The sequence below is a fragment of the Rhipicephalus sanguineus genome, chromosome 2 (genome assembly GCF_013339695.2).
Source record: "Rhipicephalus sanguineus isolate Rsan-2018 chromosome 2, BIME_Rsan_1.4, whole genome shotgun sequence".
NCBI lineage: Eukaryota > Metazoa > Arthropoda > Arachnida > Ixodida > Ixodidae > Rhipicephalus > Rhipicephalus sanguineus.
This window is the reverse complement of record NC_051177.1, coordinates 617,721-638,280: the sequence shown is the minus strand read 5'-3', so window position 1 is coordinate 638,280 and position 20,560 is coordinate 617,721. Positions and strand designations below refer to the sequence as shown.

At 50.3% G+C, this 20,560-nt stretch overlaps 1 protein-coding gene across 3 annotated transcripts in view; it reads left to right on the top strand.

The window, feature by feature from the left end:
* Positions 1–20,560, top strand: part of LOC119382331 (la-related protein 1) — a 169,922-nt gene that overhangs the window by 109,307 nt on the left and 40,055 nt on the right. For all 3 annotated transcript variants that reach the window (XM_049412176.1, XM_049412174.1, XM_049412175.1), the window contains one exon: positions 18,209–18,594. In XM_049412176.1, coding sequence (XP_049268133.1) covers positions 18,209–18,594 — 386 coding nt within the window. The remainder of the gene's footprint in view (positions 1–18,208; positions 18,595–20,560) is intronic.

The window sequence follows — 20,560 nt, the reverse complement described above, 5'->3', positions numbered from 1 at the left end:
CATCCCAATACACCTTTCACACACTTAGACCAGATTTCTTCATACTTTCAGGTATTGGTTGTGACTCACGGCTCCTGCTCGCGTTTCCGTGTGCTAGCATCCCAATACACCTTTCACACACTTAGACCAGATTTCTTCATACTTTCAGGTATTGATTGTGACTCATGGCTCCTGCTCGCGTTCACGTGTGCTAGCATCCCAATACACCTTTCACACACTTAGACCAGATTTCTTCATACTTTCAGGTATTGATTGTGACTCACGGCTCCTGCTCGCGTTCACGTGTGCTAGCATCCCAACACACCTTTCACACACTTCAGACCAGATTTCTTCATACTTTAAGGTATTGATTGTGACTCACGGCTCCTGCTCGCGTTCACGTGTGCTAGCATCCCAACACACCTTTCACACACTTCAGACCAGATTTCTTCATACTTTAAGGTATTGATTGTGACTCACGGCTCCTGCTCGCGTTCACGTGTGCTAGCATCCCAACACACCTTTCACACACTTCAGACCAGATTTCTTCATACTTTAAGGTATTGATTTTGACTCACGGCTCCTGCTCGCGTTCACGTGTGCTAGCATCCCAACACACCTTTCACACACTTAGACCAGATTTCTTCATAACAAAGCAGAAAACTGGGCGAGTTGGTATGTATTCATAGTCACTGGATAGCGTGCACTTACAACGGGGACAAAGGGAGAAGAACACGACAACACAAGCGCTTGTGTTGTCGTGTTCTTCTCCCTTTGTCCCCGTTGTAAGTGCGCGCTATCCAGTGACGATGAAGTCAGATTTCTTCATACTTTCAGGTATTGATTGTGACTCACGGCTCCTGCTCGCGTTCACGTGTGCTAGCATCCCAACACACCTTTCACACACTTCAGACCAGATTTCTTCATACTTTCAGGTATTGATTGTGACTCACGGCTCCTGCTCGCGTTCACGTGTGCTAGCATCCCAACACACCTTTCACACACTTCAGACCAGATTTCTTCATACTTTAAGGTATTGATTTTGACTCACGGCTCCTGCTCGCGTTCACGTGTGCTAGCATCCCAATACACCTTTCACACACTTAGACCAGATTTCTTCATACTTTCAGGTATTGATTGTGACTCAGGGCTCCTGCTCGCGTTCACGTGTGCTAGCATCCCAACACACCTTTCACACACTTCAGACCAGATTTCTTCATACTTTAAGGTATTGATTTTGACTCACGGCTCCTGCTCGCGTTCACGTGTGCTAGCATCCCAATACACCTTTCACACACTTCAGACCAGATTTCTTCATACTTTCAGGTATTGATTGTGACACACGGCTCCTGCTCGCGTTCACGTGTGCTAGCATCCCAACACACCTTTCACACACTTAGACCAGATTTCTTCATAACAAAGCAGAAAACTGGGCGAGTTGGTATGTATTCATAGTCACTGGATAGCGTGCACTTACAACGGGGACAAAGGGAGAAGAACACGACAACACAAGCGCTTGTGTTGTCGTGTTCTTCTCCCTTTGTCCCCGTTGTAAGTGCGCGCTATCCAGTGACGATGAAGTCAGATTTCTTCATACTTTCAGGTATTGATTGTGACTCACGGCTCCTGCTCGCGTTCACGTGTGCTAGCATCCCAACACACCTTTCACACACTTCAGACCAGATTTCTTCATACTTTCAGGTATTGATTGTGACTCACGGCTCCTGCTCGCGTTCACGTGTGCTAGCATCCCAACACACCTTTCACACACTTCAGACCAGATTTCTTCATACTTTCAGGTATTGATTGTGACACACGGCTCCTGCTCGCGTTCACGTGTGCTAGCATCCCAACACACCTTTCACACACTTAGACCAGATTTCTTCATAACAAAGCAGAAAACTGGGCGAGTTGGTATGTATTCATAGTCACTGGATAGCGTGCACTTACAACGGGGACAAAGGGAGAAGAACACGACAACACAAGCGCTTGTGTTGTCGTGTTCTTCTCCCTTTGTCCCCGTTGTAAGTGCGCGCTATCCACTGACGATGAAGTCAGATTTCTTCATACTTTCAGGTATTGATTGTGACTCACGGCTCCTGCTCGCGTTCACGTGTGCTAGCATCCCAACACACCTTTCACACACTTCAGACCAGATTTCTTCATACTTTCAGGTATTGATTGTGACTCACGGCTCCTGCTCGCGTTCACGTGTGCTAGCATCCCAACACACCTTTCACACACTTCAGACCAGATTTCTTCATACTTTAAGGTATTGATTTTGACTCACGGCTCCTGCTCGCGTTCACGTGTGCTAGCATCCCAATACACCTTTCACACACTTCAGACCAGATTTCTTCATACTTTAAGGTATTGATTTTGACTCACGGCTCCTGCTCGCGTTCACGTGTGCTAGCATCCCAATACACCTTTCACACACTTCAGACCAGATTTCTTCATACTTTCAGGTATTGATTGTGACACACGGCTCCTGCTCGCGTTCACGTGTGTTAGCATCCCAATACACCTTTCACACACTTCAGACCAGATTTCTTCATACTTTCAGGTATTGATTGTGACTCAGGGCTCCTGCTCGCGTTCACGTGTGCTAGCATCCCGATACAGTCGCCGACCGTTTATTCGGACTCGGCGGGAACCGCCGAAAAGTCCGAATAATCGGGAGTCCGCAAAAAAGGATTCACCAGAAAAAGCACTTTTATTGGCCCAGCTGCCGAAAAAGCTTATCAGTGCGCGTCGTACACATGTACGCTTATCCGCGACCATGTCAGCCTGTATTTCAGCCAATGTTTGGCTGCCCCTGCAGGTTGGCAATAGCACTGCAACAGCGTATGCTAAATCCGCATTTGATGGCTGTGGTGTGGGAGGTGCGTTATCACGGCAGTCACTGTCCACATGCGCTGGTTCGAGTAGCTGACGGATGATCTCATCGCCCAACTCGGCGAAAACTCCCAAGCAACTTCCACCTGGTGAATAATCACCGCTTTTTTCGCCATCGTCAGGGCCTCGTAGTTGCCGGGTTTCTTTAGTTCCGACGGTGCACATGGAATGGGCGGTGTTGGAGCAACACCTCTCACGCCAAGCAACAAGCGAGTGAGACAAAGCTTGGGATGCAGATCAGGCCTAGCCACAGAAACATCTGACAATGCAAATCCTTACACGCCAAAAGGAAACGACGTTGGGCTAGTTGATGTTGCAGCGCTTCTGTTGTCGTACTCTCTGTGTCCGAATTAGGATCTGCGTCGTACTCGTACGCGCTGCCATTCGCCTCAAACACCGCACCGAGCTGATTCCAATCTTGGCCTGCTGTTTGGCCGTGGTAGCCGGTCAATGGATACTTGACTGGCTAAAGCCAAACGGCAGCCGTTACATGTAGCCAACAAACATAGCCTTCGAGATCAGTAATTTCCGCGTGGATTTTTGACACTGGCACGATCTCCAGTTATAGCCAGTGCAAGATTTGAGTGCTGGCAACCTAGCAAAAATATTGTAAACATTGCTGACAGCTTGTCAAAGCGTTCAACGTCGCACTCTATCAGCCAGCCGGAGTCCGAAAAATCGAACGGCGGGCTGTGGGGCGTCCGAATTTTCGGTCGTGAGTTTACATTGCTTCAATGGGACGAGTGGCGGTGCCAAGAAGGTGTCTGAATAAACGAGCATGTCCGAATTTTCAGCGTCTGAATAAACGGTCGGCGACTGTACACCTTTCACACACTTCAGACCAGATTTCTTCATACTTTCAGGTATTGATTGTGACTCATGGCTCCTGCTCGCGTTCACGTGTGCTAGCATCCCAATACACCTTTCACACACTTCAGACCAGATTTCTTCATACTTTCAGGTATTGATTGTGACTCATGGCTCCTGCTCGCATTCACGTGTGCTAGCATCCCAATACACCTTTCACACACTTCAGACCAGATTTCTTCATACTTTCAGGTATTGATTGTGACTCATGGCTCCTGCTCGCGTTCACGTGTGCTAGCATCCCAATACACCTTTCACACACTTCAGACCAGATTTCTTCATACTTTCAGGTATTGATTGTGACTCATGGCTCCTGCTCGCATTCACGTGTGCTAGCATCCCAATACACCTTTCACACACTTCAGACCAGATTTCTTCATACTTTCAGGTATTGATTGTGACTCATGGCTCCTGCTTGCATTCATGTGTGCTAGCATCCCAATACACCTTTCACACACTTCAGATCAGATTTCTTCATACTTTCAGGTATTGATTGTGACTCATGGCTCCTGCTCGCATTCACGTGTGCTAGCACGTGAATGCGTGCGTAACACTCACAATTTATTATCACCAGTGCAACACGGCTTTCGAAGGGGATTATCTACAGTAACGCAGCTTGTTGTTACAGTTCACGATTTTGCGCAGGCAATTAATCGACGGAAACAGATTGATCTAATATTTTTAGATTTCGCCAAAGCCTTCGATAAGGTCTCGCATCCCAAACTCTTACTAAAAGTAACTGAAATATTCAGAAACTCAAGTATTACTCAATGGTTCATTTCATACCTCTATTCTCATACACAGTACGTAGAAACAGATAAAATTAAATCGATGTCCAGACCCGTTAGATCCGGCGTGCCTCAAGGCAGTGTTCTGGGGCCTCTTTTATTTCTTATTTTTATAAATGACCTGCCCTCAGATTTGTCTGTTCCCGTGAGATTGTTTGCAGATGACTGCGTTATATATAACAAGATCACATCCCTGAGAGACCAGGTAGACATGAACAACAACTTAAACAAAGTTTTACTATGGTGTAATGAATGGCAGATGACTCTAAACCCCGTAAAATCAGTTTGCATGAGCATAACAAGAAAAAAGGTACCTCTCAAATATAATTACGATATTGGTTCCCACGATCTAAAAAGGGTAACAGAATATAAATATTTAGGGCTAATATTCACTCCAGACTTGAGGTGGAATACTCACATAGACGTCACCTGTAGAAAGGCAAACAAAACTCTATGGGGTCTGAGGCGAAGGTTACATGACGCAACACCCGAAGTGAAAAGTCTTGCGTACAAAATGCTAGTACGACCAATAATTGAATATTCTAAAATATTATGGGACCCTCACACCACCGCTAACCTATATAAACTGGAGAAAGTTCAAAGAATGGCTGCCAGGTTTATATTCAATAAATATCAACGCATGCACTCTGCTTCCGAACTTTGCAACCGTGCAAACCAACAAGCCTTAGAACTTAGAACTAAGTATGACCGTTTGAAATTTCTATTCCTCATTATTCGTAATCAGGTTAAAATTAACTCATTAGATTTCTTTGAAATTTCTCCAGATCCGCGCTCTAGACACAAACACACTTTATATATACAGCCACCAGCCACCCGAAACGACGCATTTAAATACAGCTTCTTTCCGAGGGCAATTAAAGAATGGAATGAACTACCAAACACAGTCGCGATGTCTTCCTCTATCGCAGCGTTTTCTGCAGCTTTAGAATAGCTTATTTTCTCCGAAACAGATGTGTCATAGTATTTTTTTGTTATTTTTTTTTATTCCTGTAATTGACAATGTCAATGTATATTGCCTCTCGCTTTGTTAATTGTTGTTTTCAATGCGCAGAATACAAGTGCACATGCCTGTGTTTAATTTTGTGTTTTAGTGTAAATGCCTGTGTTCGCTGTATGTCTCTATTTTGTAGCGTATTTCATGACCATTTCTTCTTTTTTTTTTTTTTTTTTCGCTTGAATTTCAGCATTTATGTGTATGCTATTTCATTGTATGTGTTTTCCACTCCTGTAAAAACCCCAGCTTGGGGTTGACAGTATTAATAAACAAACAAACAATACACCTTTCACACACTTAGACCAGATTTCTTCATACTTTCAGGTATTGATTGTGTCTCATGGCTCCTGCTTGCATTCACGTGTGCTAGCATCCCAATACAGCTTTCGCACACTTCAGACCAGGTTTCTTCATACTTTCAGGTATTGATTGTGACACACGGCTCCTGCTTACGTTCACGTGTGCTAGCATCCCAACACACCTTTCACACACTTCAGACCAGATTTCTTCGTGCCTTCGCAAACTCGATCACTGTTTTTTTGAACGCTGCTGTGAACTGTCGTCGGCCACCAGACGTGAACAAGAAAACAAGCACCTCGGAGCCCAAGTAGATCAGAAGACAACAACAAAAGCGCAAAATGAGACCGCCCATGGCTCAAGGCTAGTAGTAAACGAAACGACGCCGATGATTGCAATGGTGATAAGGCGGTTGAGTTCAGTTGCCCATAGTGGCCATACTTGCGAAGTTTTTCAGCCAATGATCGGTATATGACATGGGGGTTGACTCTTTAGGGCTGTTCTTTGAAAAAAATTTCGACCTATATACACTTGAAACCCGCAATAACGAAATTGGCGGGGAAAGCACACAATTTCGTTGGTGCGAGAATACGGCAGAAAAGACGTGGAATTTACAAAAAGCACATTTTATTTCCAAAAGTCAGTAAGTTTCCTTTGGCAGGCCTTACCATGCAGCAATTTCGTGCCTCTCGATCGGGAATCTCGTTTGCCACGGCACAAAGTTCGCCCCCATGCACTGGTCAGTGACGGCGGCACTGTGCGGTCACCAGTACCGTCATCAAGTGCGCCTACAGGCAAACCTCCTTCCAGCTCCGCTGGATCAGCGCAGAATCGTGGGCAGCGGGCTGCACGCAACGCGGAGTTCTTCGGTGATGTCCATTTTTTTCCTGCCCTTTTCCACCTCACTGATGATTGCAGCCTTATCTTCTAGCGTGATGAACTTCCGCTTTTTCATTGGAGGTGGCATCTTCGGATGAATCGGACGAAGCAATCGCAACACACAGTTCACATTGCACCAAGCGACCAAGCAAACGCTCCACAAATGGCTCCACACACGCGACTATGTGCACGCAAAAGCCAAGCACAGAGCCAAGCCAACGAACGAAACTCCATGAGGAATATGGATTTGGCCGCGATAACAAGCAGGTGTTTCGCAAGCCAACATCATCATCATTATTGTCGCCAGCTTTGTTTTTTTGTAAACAATGATGATGATGGCGGCTGCTTCTCAAGTGCGCTGTAGTGATAGTTTTGCACAATTTAAGTGTAGCATGAATGCATTTCGGCAGTTTTCGAATGTAGTTTATGTTGCGAGAGTAGATTACTTGTGCACTCGTGTTTGAAAAATTTCGTTAATGAGGGACTGCGGTATGAATATCTTTCGTAGTCGTGAGTTACGAAATACATTGACTCCTATGGGCGTTCGCCGGTGCTCCGAAAATATTTCGTTGTGGTGAGAATTTCGTTCCCTCAGGATTTCGTTATCGCGGGTTTCGACTGTATCCCGATTTTTACGGTAGGTGCCCACCCGCTCTGTTGTCACCCAGCCTTGCACAACTTAGTGCAAGCTATGCTAGTGTTTTGTTCAGTCAATGCCTGCGTGTGATTGTATATTGTCATACACAAAGAAAATCTGGTATAAAAACATTAACAATGTAGACTGCTTATAACATACTGTATTTGCACGTAAATAACGCGACCGCGAATATAACGTGAGGGGGGTACTACCTCTGTCTCAACGAAAAAAAAAAAAAAGAAAGTTTATTACGATTATAACGCGAAGTGGTGCAACTGTAAACAGCAATCAAAAAGTGGTCGCTGCAGAGATTTATTTATATTTACAGCCGTCGAAAATGCTAGAATCACTTGCTCGCCTGATTATTCTTCCTTGCTGCTCGAGTCCTTATTGCTGTCGGCAAAAACCGCGTCGTCGTCCGTGCCGTCCAGACTCTTCGAGAGGTAGCGCTTCAGGAATGCCCGTGACACTATTACTGACGGCAAGGCCTCCCAAGCATTGTGAATCCATCGAGCGACCTCGCTGACTGACACTTGCTTCATGCGACCTGATGGAGTGAATTGGCGATTGCAAGCCTCCAGCCACTGCTCGTATTCCCATCGTACGAGATCCTTAAAGGGCTTATTTATGCAGACATCCAGTGGCTGGAGCTGCGACCTTATTCCTCCGGGAATGACAACAAGGTAGGTGTTGTACTTGCCGAGCGCTTCCTTGACCTCATTGGTCAAGTGGGCCTCTAAATGCGTCTAGCACAAGCATAGCTGGAGTGTTGAGGAGCGCGCCCGGACGTCTTCCCCACACAACACGGATCCACTCCATCATGGTGCTGTCAATCCAGCCCTTATCGTTGCACCTGACGTACATCCGGGGTGGGAATGTCTCGTTCTTGGGGAGCGTCTTTCTCCTAAATATGAGAAAAGGTGGCAGCTCACGCCTGTCCGCCATGCAGGCCAGCATCACAGTCACCCGGGCCTTCTCGTTGCCCGTTGTTCGGAGCCGTACCTCCTTGGTGCCGAGTTCATCGATCACGTAGCCAGCCAGAATGTCCAAAAAGATTCGAGTCTCATCTACGTTTCGGATGTGGCCTACGGGGTACTTCTTCTCTCTCCTCATCTTAATCACATAGCGCTGGAACTCAATGAGCATCTCTTCGTACTTGACCGGAAGTTTCTGGCAAATCGAAGTGCTTCGACGAAGCGAGAATCCCGCACTACACATGAACTTCTGCACCCACGATCGACTGGCCTTAAAGGTGTCACGGGGCACACCGGCCTCACGTGCAAGCTCGCTTGCTTTGATCTGGACGAGTTCAGCGTTACAGGCAGAAACTGGCCGTGACATTGGTGCACGAATTCTGCCAGGTCCTCTTCGATTTTCGGGAAACGGCCGGTTTTCAGCCCACGGAATGCCTTACGAGTCGGTGCGACTTGGAAGATGCCGTCACGGCACTTCCTCCAGCCTCGAACGGTTGACTCACTCCGAGATGCAGTGCCGCACTGTTTTTTAAACGCCTGTTTCGCCTGTTTTTTAAACGCGGCAGTGTATTGATTCCACTTGTTCATTAAAACAGGCAATGCGGAAGAAAGTGCAATCCGAACACAGCAACGAGCGAATGCGAGGCGTCGGGAGGCGAAGTTATTCCGAAATGATTGTTGTCCACGTGTTGCCACTGGTTCCCATGGCGCTAGCAGCGCTAGCGGCACAATGCGATCGTTGCAGCATACCGTAGTGGCGCGTGCGTCGACTGCAATACGCACGAGGTTGCGCGATCACTAGAGGCGCAAGTCGGAAGAAAATGTGCTATATGGTGTGACGAACCCGCCAAGTTCCTGGAACGTACAGTGCACGTTACAGAGACGAAGATCTTTAAACAGAAAAAAAAAAGGCTCGAAAAATTTCACGCTATATTTGTGTCACTTTGTGTCACGAACCCGAATATAACGCGAGGCGCCTTTCTAACTCGCAAATTTTTGGGAAAAAACTCGCGCTGTATTCGTGCAAATACAGTAAGTCGCTGGAGTCTTGAATGCCCCCACTATAAGTGTATGCACTGTAACCAAAACATTTTTCAAAGGCTGCACATGTGCCTAACATGCTGAGCAAGTCACCGCACATATTTAAGAATCTAGGCATGTGACCGAGGTTTGCATCCATTTAAGTTTCCAAATTTCAACGGAAGGGGTCCGCACTATGCACTGTTGGTGCAGGAGCCTAGCTCCGGTCCCAGCCGCAAATAGTCGTACCGTGCACGTGTCAACGTCCCCTTCCCGTAGCGCGAGTCATCGCAGCTATGACGGGTTCGGGCGAATAAGGCAACAGGCTAGAACAACGAACAGTTTATTGCTACGCTAGCAATAACGCGTAAATGTCGCGTAGAGAGATAGTCCGCTCTAGTAGAAAACAAAGGGTAACGCTTACATTCGGTCGATGGTCGGCTCGCGGGTCTTGGGGCGGTGAGGTGGTACCTGGCAGGTCAGCAGAGCAAGAGAGCCCATCTCCCCGTCTGGTCGGTTGTTTTATTCACCTCCCGTCTCCCTCCCCACCGCGAGGGTTGTTTCCCTCGCAGGGCGAGGAGCGACGGGAAAAAAGGGGTTGCCCGGAAATGGCGACGGTGATCCTCTCCTAGTGGCCCCTTGGCTCCCGCCGTTAGTTAGCGATCGCGCCAGCCTTAAGGAAAGGAAATGGGACGCGTGCTCTCCCACATCCTCCTCCCCTTAAGAAAGCCCTCAGACGACAGAGACTGAACCATAAGAACAATAAAAAAATGTGTTTTTATTCATCATCGAAGAAGGCAAGGAGGGCGTGGTCCACGTCCATGCCCTCCTGCCCTGGCGGCTCTGCCGTGGGTGCCGCCCGTGCCCCCAGTGGTGTCGCCGCAGCCCCTAGTGCAGCCACAGTTGTGTCCTGGCCTCCGTCGTCCCCGCTGCCATCCCGACCTCCGCCGGCAGCCCCTCGGGCGGACCCGCTCTCGCCGCATGGCCAGTGGCTATTGTCAGTCCCAGCGTTCGATTTTGTAATCTTGGGGCAGCTTCGGGTTGTCTCGGGCTTCCCACACATGTGACCAAGACGCTGCTTCCTGTCCCGACCGGAACCTGCTGACTGACCCTCTGGCTATCTCTGGCTGCCAGAGAACTGCCAGAAGTCCGAAAATCGAAGAGCCCCACTAAATTGTCCTGGAAGGTTCTGGCGACCCTCGGGCTCCCCGCGGGTCGCCAGAACCGTCCAACCCGAGAAAAACGAACGCCAACCGGAAGTGCACCGCGGGGGGGTCGGAGCAACCCGAGAAAAACGAGCGCGCTCTGGCTGGCTCTGGCAGCCCGCGAGTAGCCAGACGTGGAAAATCGAAGAGCCCCAGTAGCCACTGAGCAAAGTCCACCTCCCGGGCCGCCCTTGCCGGCATGGCCCTGGCCGCCTCGCTGGGGCGTTCCTCGGAGGCATCGCGGCTCGGTGGCAGGGTGTGTCCCGTGCGGCGCCGGTGCAAGTTGCTCCGCTCATGTGAATCGTGCACCATGACGGCGCCGCGCAGACATAGCCGCGTCCTTGCGGGCACCGGGAGGCAGGCCCCGTTCGCCCTCCGGGCCGCGTCCGCCACCGTCCTGCCCTGAAAAAGGCGGTACAGGCAGGCCGGAGGCGTCCCAACGCGGGCCCTCTCCTGCCGGCGCCAGGGCCTCGACGAGACGTACGCCACCGGGGGGTCCACTCCATCCTGGCTCGTCCAGATGGCCACATCCCGGTAGCGGCTCTGAGGCGAGGTGGCCGGCTCTCTCGGCTGGGCTGGTGGTTGAGGTGAAAGGGCAGCCGGGTAGTGGCGGTCAAGCGACGGGGCGTACAGGCGGCGTTGTCGCCTGCCGGGGGTCCCCCACAGAGGTGTCTGCTGCAATGCCTGGGTGCGCTGGGGCCGCGACGACGGTGGAGGGTGTGGGGCTCGCCGTGGGGAGGTGGTCTTCTCTCAGAGACGTCCCGGCGGCTATTGCTTCCATTTCGGTCCATCTGTTCGGTGAGAGTCAACACAGAAAAGGATTAACACTCGCAGATCATGTTGCGCGTGATTCGTTGCACCCCGCGTAGAACATATCAAACGTGGCCTACCATGCATAGTTGTCTCCGCCTGTTTCGCAAGAAGTACCGCGGCTCGGGGCTCTTTACTCGGTTTCGAGCATTCCCAGCCGCCGCCTGCGGCTCGGAGGGGGACTGATAGTCGTCTCCATGCTCCTCCCGTGACACGTAGCGTTTCAAGTCGCATATGTGTACTGGTCCGCCGCTCGGTTTGCCTTTCATGTTCGCGAGCCGATAAACAAGCGAGGAAACCTCTCGCACTTTGTACAGCCCGGACCATTTCGGTGCCAGCGAGGCTGCTAACTGTTTGCTAGCGTCGCTAAGAACATGATGGCGTCTCAGCACCAGATCGCCCACTTCGTAGTGTACGTTCCGATGCGAGCGTTCATACTGCGCCTTCTGTTGTGCCCTAGCAGTGCCGAGATTACTGTGTGCTTTACGTAAAACTTCCGCTAGTTTCTCGCGCAGCTGCGCTGCGTATTCAGCTCGTGCTGATGACGCCACTGGCACTCCACTGCGATCCGCGAGTACAGTCTCCATCGGATTCGGCAGTTCTCTCCCCAGGTTTAGAAAAGAAGGCGCATACCCAGTCGAGAGGTTCACAGTCGATCGCAACGCAAACCCGATCTCTGGAAGGTAGGTATCCCGGTCCTTGTGCCTTTGAGAGAACGCGACAAGCATGTGCTTGATGTTGCGATTGATTCGTTCCATGGGGTTCGACTGAGCATGGTAGGTAGTTGTTTTCTTGTGCTTAATGCCAAGCGCGGCGCACGTGTCAACAAACACCTTCGCAGTAAAATAAGACACGTTTTCTGTTATCAGTTGCTCAGGGAAACCAAACCTGGTGAAAACCTCCATCAACCTATCCAAGGTCACTCGAGTTGTCAGCTTTCTAAGGGGGAAAAGTTCTACCCGCTTAGTGAAGTGATCCGTGACCACCAGCAAGAATTTGTTTCTGCTAGGAGTTGTGGGGTACGGTCCCATTACGTCACATGCCGCGATTTGCCAGGGAGTCTGACTGTCGATCGGCTGCATGAGGCCGGGCGGTCGTCCGCCTCGGGGCTTGACGCTTTGGCACATGTGACATGAACGGGCGTAACGAATCACATCCCGCTTCATGCCTGGTCAGGTAGCGAGGCGACACAACTTAGCATAAGTCTTAGGGCCGCTCGCATGCCCAGCAATGCACGAGTCATGAAAGTAGCGAAGCAGTGCTCCTCTCAACTTGCGCGGTATCACGACCTTCAATGACTCACTTGTGTCATCGTCGGATGGGATGTACCTCAGCAGGACGCCATGAGAATCCAGCAGATAAGAATCCAGCGCGCTCACAGCATTACCAGCTGTTGCCGAGCACTCCGCACCGACAGCAATACCAGCTGCCCCCGTGTGCGCGGTGGCCTCGCCACCTGGCTCCCGGAGCCCGTCGAACACCTGGCTCCCGGAGCCCGTCGAACACCTTTCGACAAAACGGATCTTTCTGCTGAGGTTCTAACAGCTCCCTTCTGCTGAAAACAATCCCCGCGCTAACGACAGCCTCTGCGTGGTTCACGCTTTTGCCTTGAACTGATGTTTGTTCTACTGTTTCCGTTAGCGCTACTTGGAGTGTCTCGCTCTCAATCCGTTCAGAGTCAGTCTCGTGACGGACTGGAGCACACGATACTGCTTCAGCCGCGGCATTGTTCTTGCCCTTGCGGTAGCGTACAGTAAAGTCGTAACGCTGCAGAAGCAATGCCCAACGAGCCAGGCGGCCACTTGGTTCGTTCAAGCGCCTCAACCACGTGAGCGCCATGTGGTCCGTCTCAATAACAAACGCCACTCCGTCGATGTAATATTCAAACTTACGGAGAGCGAAAACAATCGCGAGACACTCTTTCTCTGTTACCGAGTAGTTCCTCTCCGCCGGGGTCAACAAACGGTCTGCAAACGCAATCGGTCGGAGGGCACCTCCATGCTCCTGAAGCAAAATTGCTCCTAACCCCAGGTCGCTTGCGTCTGTTTGAATCACAAACTTTCTGTTCAAGTCGGGTAGCTGCAGTTCAGCCGTGTTAGCCAGCAACTTAGTGAGGCGACGCAGTGCGGCCTCCTGCTCTTGACCCCAAGCCCAACGCTCGCCTTTCCTCAAGAGCTTTGTCAAAGGCGCCTGCACTGCCGCGCAGTCTGGAATGAATTGGCGATAGAAGTTCGCCATCCCCAGAAAGCGCCTCAGCTCGCCGATGTCTTTCGGCGACGGATAGCTGACTATCGCTTCAAGCTTACCCTTATTCGGCAAAATGCGACCCTCGTCAAGCGTGAATCCCAACAATGTTATTCGGGTCGCCGCTATCTGAGCTTTGTTCGGGTTCAGAGTGATGCCCGCAGACCTCAGCCTTTCTAGAATGTCTCTTAAGTGGCGCAAGTGCTCATCGAACATTTTCGAGTAAACCACTATGTCGTCTAGATATGCGAGGGCGTGCTGCCACTTTGCATCTCCCAGAACTTGGTCCATTAGCCTCTGATAAGTAGCGGGAGCCCCCACCAAGCCAAAAGACATTCTCCTGAATTGGAAAAGTCCCCTGTGGCATGTGAAAGCTGACTTCTCTCTGTCCCGCTCGTCCATTTCGACCTGAAAATATCCACGACTAGTATCGAGCGTCGTAAAGTACTTCGCCCTGCCTAGGTTGGATACTAACTATGAAATGGATGGAAGAGGGTATGCGTCCTTCTTCGTAACATCGTTCAGCCTGCGGTAGTCTTCACATAGGCGATAAGTATCATCCTTCTTTGGAACTAGAACCACCAGGAAACCCCATGGGCTGTTTGACCTTTCGACCACGCCTGTGTCGAGTTCGTCCAAGGCGGCGTCAAGTGCTTTCCGCTTAGCCAAGCTAATCGGTCGGGGATTGCATTTCCAAGGTCATGCGTCAGCCGTGTCAATTGTGTGCTTGACCAGCGTAGTGCGGCCCGGGTGGTCAGTGAAAATCGCGTCGTACTCGTACAACAGTGATGACAGCTGCACCCTATCCCTTTCTGGCATGCTGTGTGCCTCTGCCAAAAGCGGGTGCACTGACCTTCCCTGTACCACGGCACATTGTTCTGGCGGGGTTACTCGCTTACTCCACGCGCTTTTCTCCTCTCTCACTCGCGCTGCTCCCTGTGATTGGCATGCCGTTGTCAATGCGGGTGCTTTCGAGAAAAGCTTTAGCGTGTCTCCGTCGCGCTCTTGGTAACCCCATCTTGCAATGTCAATGACAGTACCTGACTTGGCGAGAAAGCCTCGACCCAGGATTAGAGGCATTGACAAACCGGGAAGATGGACAAAGCGTTGACGCCTCACGCGTTTTTCCCAGCGGATCACAAGTCTAGCCGCACCGCTCGATTGCGCTGTGCCCAAAGCAAGGCGGAAGGTGGTGTTGCTTTGTCTCAAGCGGATATTGTTCTCGCAGAGATGGTGAAACACCTCGTCCCCAAATAATGAAGCGCTTACCCCAGTATCCAAAAGTGCTACAAACTTCTTTCGAGCTATCGTTACCTCGATTAATGGTGCGGGCGAGTCTACGGCATCACCTGTGCGATAGACTGTAGGTGCTAGGGATCCGAACGCATCGGTAGGACTACTGATCGCCACGCGGTGCCCGACGTGGTTCACCGGTGGTGGCGTCCGTTTTCCGAACCGCGTGTTCGCTCCTGAACCAGCGTGCGGCCGCATTTGCGGGCGTTGTGCCCCGGTGCGCCGCACTAGTAGCAAGGACCGCGGAAACCACGCCGGCTCGGGCGCTTGTCGCCGCGATCTGGCGGGCCTCTCTCCGCGTTAAGCCGCTCGTCTGGGCTCATCTGGACCACTTGCTCCTGCTGCGAAACGTCACGTGCAGGCGCAGTACGGGCCGTACGAAGCACGTAAGCGTAGGGGTCCAAAGCGCGGTCTGACGGTTCCCAACCGCGCGGTACGTGCTCATCAGTGAACGATGCTGACGTATTACCCCTAAATGCCTCTGAACCGACCGCGCCACCGTTCCACGCGCAGTGAGGCTCGAGTCACTGCGCTGGGGGTGGAGGCGGGCGATACGCTCACGCCGCGAGGATGTCTCCTTGTATGCGCTTCGTCTCGGCTGTGAGCTCTTCTAGGTCTGCGAACTTGCATCCGCTGAAGTGCGGCGCAGAAGTCGGGTGCGCTTGCCGTGGAATGCATTCGACTTTCTCCGCGTTGGTGGCGAGAGGGTTAGCGAGGCGATAAAGTTCGTCCATCGCCCGTACGTACTCCAGCAAGGATTCGTCCGGATGCTGGGTGTGTAGCTCCAACTCGCTCTTCAAACGCCACTCATAATTCGCCGGAAGGAATTCGTCGCGGAAGCTCTCGTGGAACTCCTCTACCGTGCGGGCCCGATGTCAGCGACACCGGGACCACATGTGCGAGAAGTTCGGCGTCGGGAAGCCCCATTGCTTGCTAATAGTAGAGCAGTCGGTTGAGGTACTCATTCGCACTCCTGCAGTCGTGGTAGCCACTGTAAATAGGCATGTCTACCTTGACATGTGGTCCCGCACTTTGCGAAGGAGCCTGCACTGCGTTTTGCAATGTGCTGGCTAAGCTCTGCATAACTGACAGCGCATTCTGCAAGAGTACCTCGCTCGAGGGCACACTATTGCCCGAAGACGTGACTACATCTGCGGCTTGTGCCAAAGCAACATGTGGCGGCATCTCGCTGTTCTCGTCACGAGGTGATGGGGCACCCGGCGTGGCGCTCTCCGTCGTGGGTCTGATCTCTCCTAACGCAGTCGCTGCAACACCTTGGTTGTCCCGCGTGAAACAACCAAATTTACGCTGTCGGAAAGTCCAAACAATGTCCCCGCGTTGGCCATAAGATCGACATTCTGCGACGCGACATCAGACAACATGAACAAATCCTAGAATTCAGACATGCCCGTAATCCTACGTTGACGGAGCGTCGGTAGTCGCTTGCGTCCACAAAACTAGCCGCGTTGCCGAATTCGTTAACGTTGGGCGCCAGATGAAGGGGTCCGCTCTATGCACGGCTCGTGCAGAAGCCTAGCTCCGCTCCCAGCCGCAAATAATCGTACCGTGCACGTGTCAACGTCCCCGTCTCGTAGTGTGAGTCATCGCAGCTACGACGGGTTCGGGCGGATAAGGCAACAGGCTAGAACAACAAACAACACTTTATTGCTACGCTAGCAATAACGCGTAAATGTCGCTTAGAGGGACAGTCCGTTCTAGTAGAAAACAAAGGGTAACGCTTACACCTTCGGTTGGTGGTCGGCTCGCGGGGTGGTGGGGGAGGTGTCAACACACTGCTTTTTAACACGAAAGTGTTTTATGCCGGGGTCCACCAAGATTTTCATGACGTATTTCCGTCACGGAAGTATGTCAGCAAAATGAACGCCATCAAATGGCAAAGAAAAAAAAAGCTATAAGAAAAAATTTCGTTGACAGGACCTCTCGGTCCGCGGCGATGGCTGGCGGGCATTTAGCCCACTGAACTACCGCCAAACACAACGGTGGCTGCATGAATGCGCCTTTTATTTTTCACACTTTCCTCTCGCAGTGCTCTTGTATGGATGGATGGATGGATGCTATGAGCGTCCCCTTTATAATGGGGGGATGACATGTGTGCCACCAGGCTCGAAAAAAAAAAAAACACGCCGTTTCCGCAACCGTCCCTTTCGGGGCGTTTCTAGTAGAAGTGTAATTTCGTTCAACACACCGCGAGATGGTGGCTTTAGTCCAAGCCTCGCTCATAGTGTCCATCCATATGGACGCTCGCTTGACCGTCGCACCGAGTTCCCCGCTCGCCCTGTGTGAATTAACTGCCAGGCTAGAGGGAAGACACAACGCACGTAGCGTTTCTCTTCGCATTTCATGACGCTTTGGAGGAGTGCATACCGAGTATCAGCGTTTATTATGTGCTTGTTGGTGCCATATTTGCGCGGGATTAACCATATGCGGTGTCCACGTATATGTTAAGAACTTCAACTACTGCAAGTGTTAAATGATGATCATAGGCGTTAGTCGTCGGTATGGAGATGTGCCACTAGGCGTCAACCTGAGTGCATCTACATCGGGTGGTGTTGCATCTGCCAAACAACAATAGACATTATACAAGCTCTGATATACAAATGCACTAAAGCAATCAACTACCTCTGTGTCGATACGTTTCACTTTCGTGTTATACCGATTCCTATGACAGAGGGATCATCCATCTTTTATTAAACTAGCAGTGCTCACATGGACTGTCCTTAAGTTAGCTGATATTGGATGGTTAGTACACATTTTTGTTTTCTTTTCTAAAAGTAAGCCTTCTTTCATTCTTCTCCAAATTGAGGATTTCATGCTAAAAAAAGGGAGATTCCCCCCGTAAGCTGCTACACATTTTGATTTTCGTGCTCCAAGAGCAACATTTTGCTGCGCCGAAAATTCCTCCAAATCCTGTTTTGGCTCTTTCACCCCTGATTGGGCGCACATTTAATTACCTTTGCCTGATGCCATTCATTGGCAATGGCCTCTTTCCCTGTGCGGACACACACTGCCCATACGCAGTGAAAGCCTCTTTTGGGGATTGTGTGTGTGCATGTAGCACTGTCATCCAGTATCCAACGTGTAGCTGCTGTGCTCCTAGCGCCTGCCCTTTGCAGCTGTCGCAACTTGCACTATTACATTGCCAATAATTAAAGAAGGTTTGAGGATGTTGCTATGAAACTATATGTTGTTTGCAAGCATGCGGTTATTTGTGGAGCTTATGTGCACTAGCACATGAAAATATTTTGTGCAGTGAGCATAATGAAAGCTGTCTGACCTTTCAGAGCGCAAGCGACTTGGGCCAGGCCAGAGCCAAGAGATGAACACACTGTTTCGCTTCTGGTCATTCTTTCTGCGTGAGCACTTCAACCGCAAGATGTATGAGGAGTTCCGGAGGCTGGCCCTGGAGGATGCACGGGCAGGCTACCGGTATGGCCTGGAGTGCCTATTTCGTTTCTACAGCTATGGCCTGGAGAAGCACTTCCGGCCAGACCTGTACGCGGACTTCCAGCAGGAGACGCTGAGCGACTGTGACCAGGGACAGCTGTATGGGCTGGAGAAGTTCTGGGCTTTCCGCAAGTACTACCGCCTCAGCCACCAGTGCCCTGTCGAGCCTCGGCTGGAGTCCCTCCTGCAGGGGTACCGCAGCATTGACGACTTCAGGATAGACGTGAGCTCCTTCTTTTGTTTGAACGAGTGGTCATCAATATCTGAAGGTCACACTAGAATCTCGTTACAACGAGCTTAGTGGCACCGCTGAATTTAGTTGGTTATTTTGAAATATCGTAGCTCTGAAAAATGATGTTGGTAATTTAACACGACAACAAAAATAACGTACCTTTGCAGGAGGTTCACATGTTGGGGCATAAACAATAAATGAAAACACTGGGCACCGTGTGGAAACAATTTACTGCTTACAGGAGTCTGTTATCTTCTTCTGGTGAGTAGAAAGCAGACGCTGGTACATGTACGCCTACACGTCCGCAACCTTCCCAAGGATGTCATCGGGTACGTCCTTGCAGCGCCCGAGGTACGACCGGGTCTTCTCGAGGAGAACCGCAATATCCGAGCTGGAAATAGTCTCTTCTGTTGTCCCAGTCTCTGCATCTCCAGTGTCCTCTTCGTCACTACTACAGCAATCTTGCTCCCGCACTTGACTCTAATGGTGGTGCTTGCCGCACTTGACTCTAATGGGCTAATGGTGCTTGCCTTGACATTCCACCAAGACCTTGTAAGCATTTCTGCGGCTTGACGGATGTTGACCTCCGTGGGCAGCTTCAGTTGTATGTTAATGAGAAGGCGCTGCGCAAATTGCTTCCGAAATTCGGCCTTCACACATCTGATGATGCCCTGGACTAAAGGTTGTAACAAAGAAGTACAATTCGGTGCAGAAATTAAAGCTGCACATTGCTCAACCGCACGTTCACCATATGTGCCGAACAGTTATCGACAATTAGAAGAACCTTCCTTTGTTTCTTCTTCATTGTGTCAAGCTGCAGCAGCCACTGTGTGACCAGTTCTCACGCCATCCACGCTTTCTGATTTGCCCGGTAGTCGCAAGGCAACAAGAACACGTTTTTCACACAGCGAAGCTTGGCGGACTTGCCAATAACAAGAGGCCTAAGTTTTTCCGTGCCTGTAGTGCTGTTCTCACCACTGACAACGTGGTGAGAACAGCGGCAATAGCAGGACTAAGCCTACAACGCTGTTGTATTGGTTGTATGGATTTGATGCTCGCGGTAATGTCGACGCCAATGAGGCGGCACCCGTTGAAGTGGGTTTCCAGGCGTGCATCTGCTGCAGAGGATGATGATAGGTGTAAGCTTCAGGGATTTCTGTACCAAAACATCCACGGAACTTCGTAATAACGAATCATCTCATTGATTCCGGGGTTACATTACGTACGGTAATCTGAAATATTTGGTATTCAGAAATTCATATTACTGAAATTTTTTTTTAAATTGGCAATGTAGACATTTTGGCAGGGATTTTAAAAAAATTCGTAAATCTGAAAATTTTGATAAAGGGGTACTGACACCTTTTTTTTGAAGGTGAGTTTACTCCGCCATATGCAGAGATGGCTCTGAGCAAGTGTGAAGCTCAGCAAATGCTGATAAGATATTTTATTTAGATATTAAAGTAACTTTTTCCATGGCTTACCTATGGACATCGGCCCTAGCTTGACGTCAGGCTACAGTACTAATTCTGGTGACTTCACGCAGCAGTCTGGTTAGTTGCGATGACGTCAAGTACCAAAACCTCCAAGGTGGCCACTTGTGTGTCACCAAAACATTCAAAATGGCCGCTTGTGCATCACCAACGAAGCCACAATGCGAAGCGGCTGTGGAAACGTCACTATATATTGTGCGAGCACGTGACGAGGAGCTCATACCGTGTTGCGACGTCAGGGTACAGCAGGAACCGAAACTATCTTTAAGAAACATTCTGTAATTGCTTTTTCAGGGTGCACTAGCGCTTAGCACTACCTTTTTTTAGGCTCTTGAGGGATTGGCCTTTCGTTTGTCGCAAGAAAACGACAACTGAAAGTTTTTGTGTCAGTACCCCTTTAATCTGATGCTCGTAGTAGCATGATTTTAGTGTAGTTAGCTACTCAGCACCAAGTGGATGGTGATTGT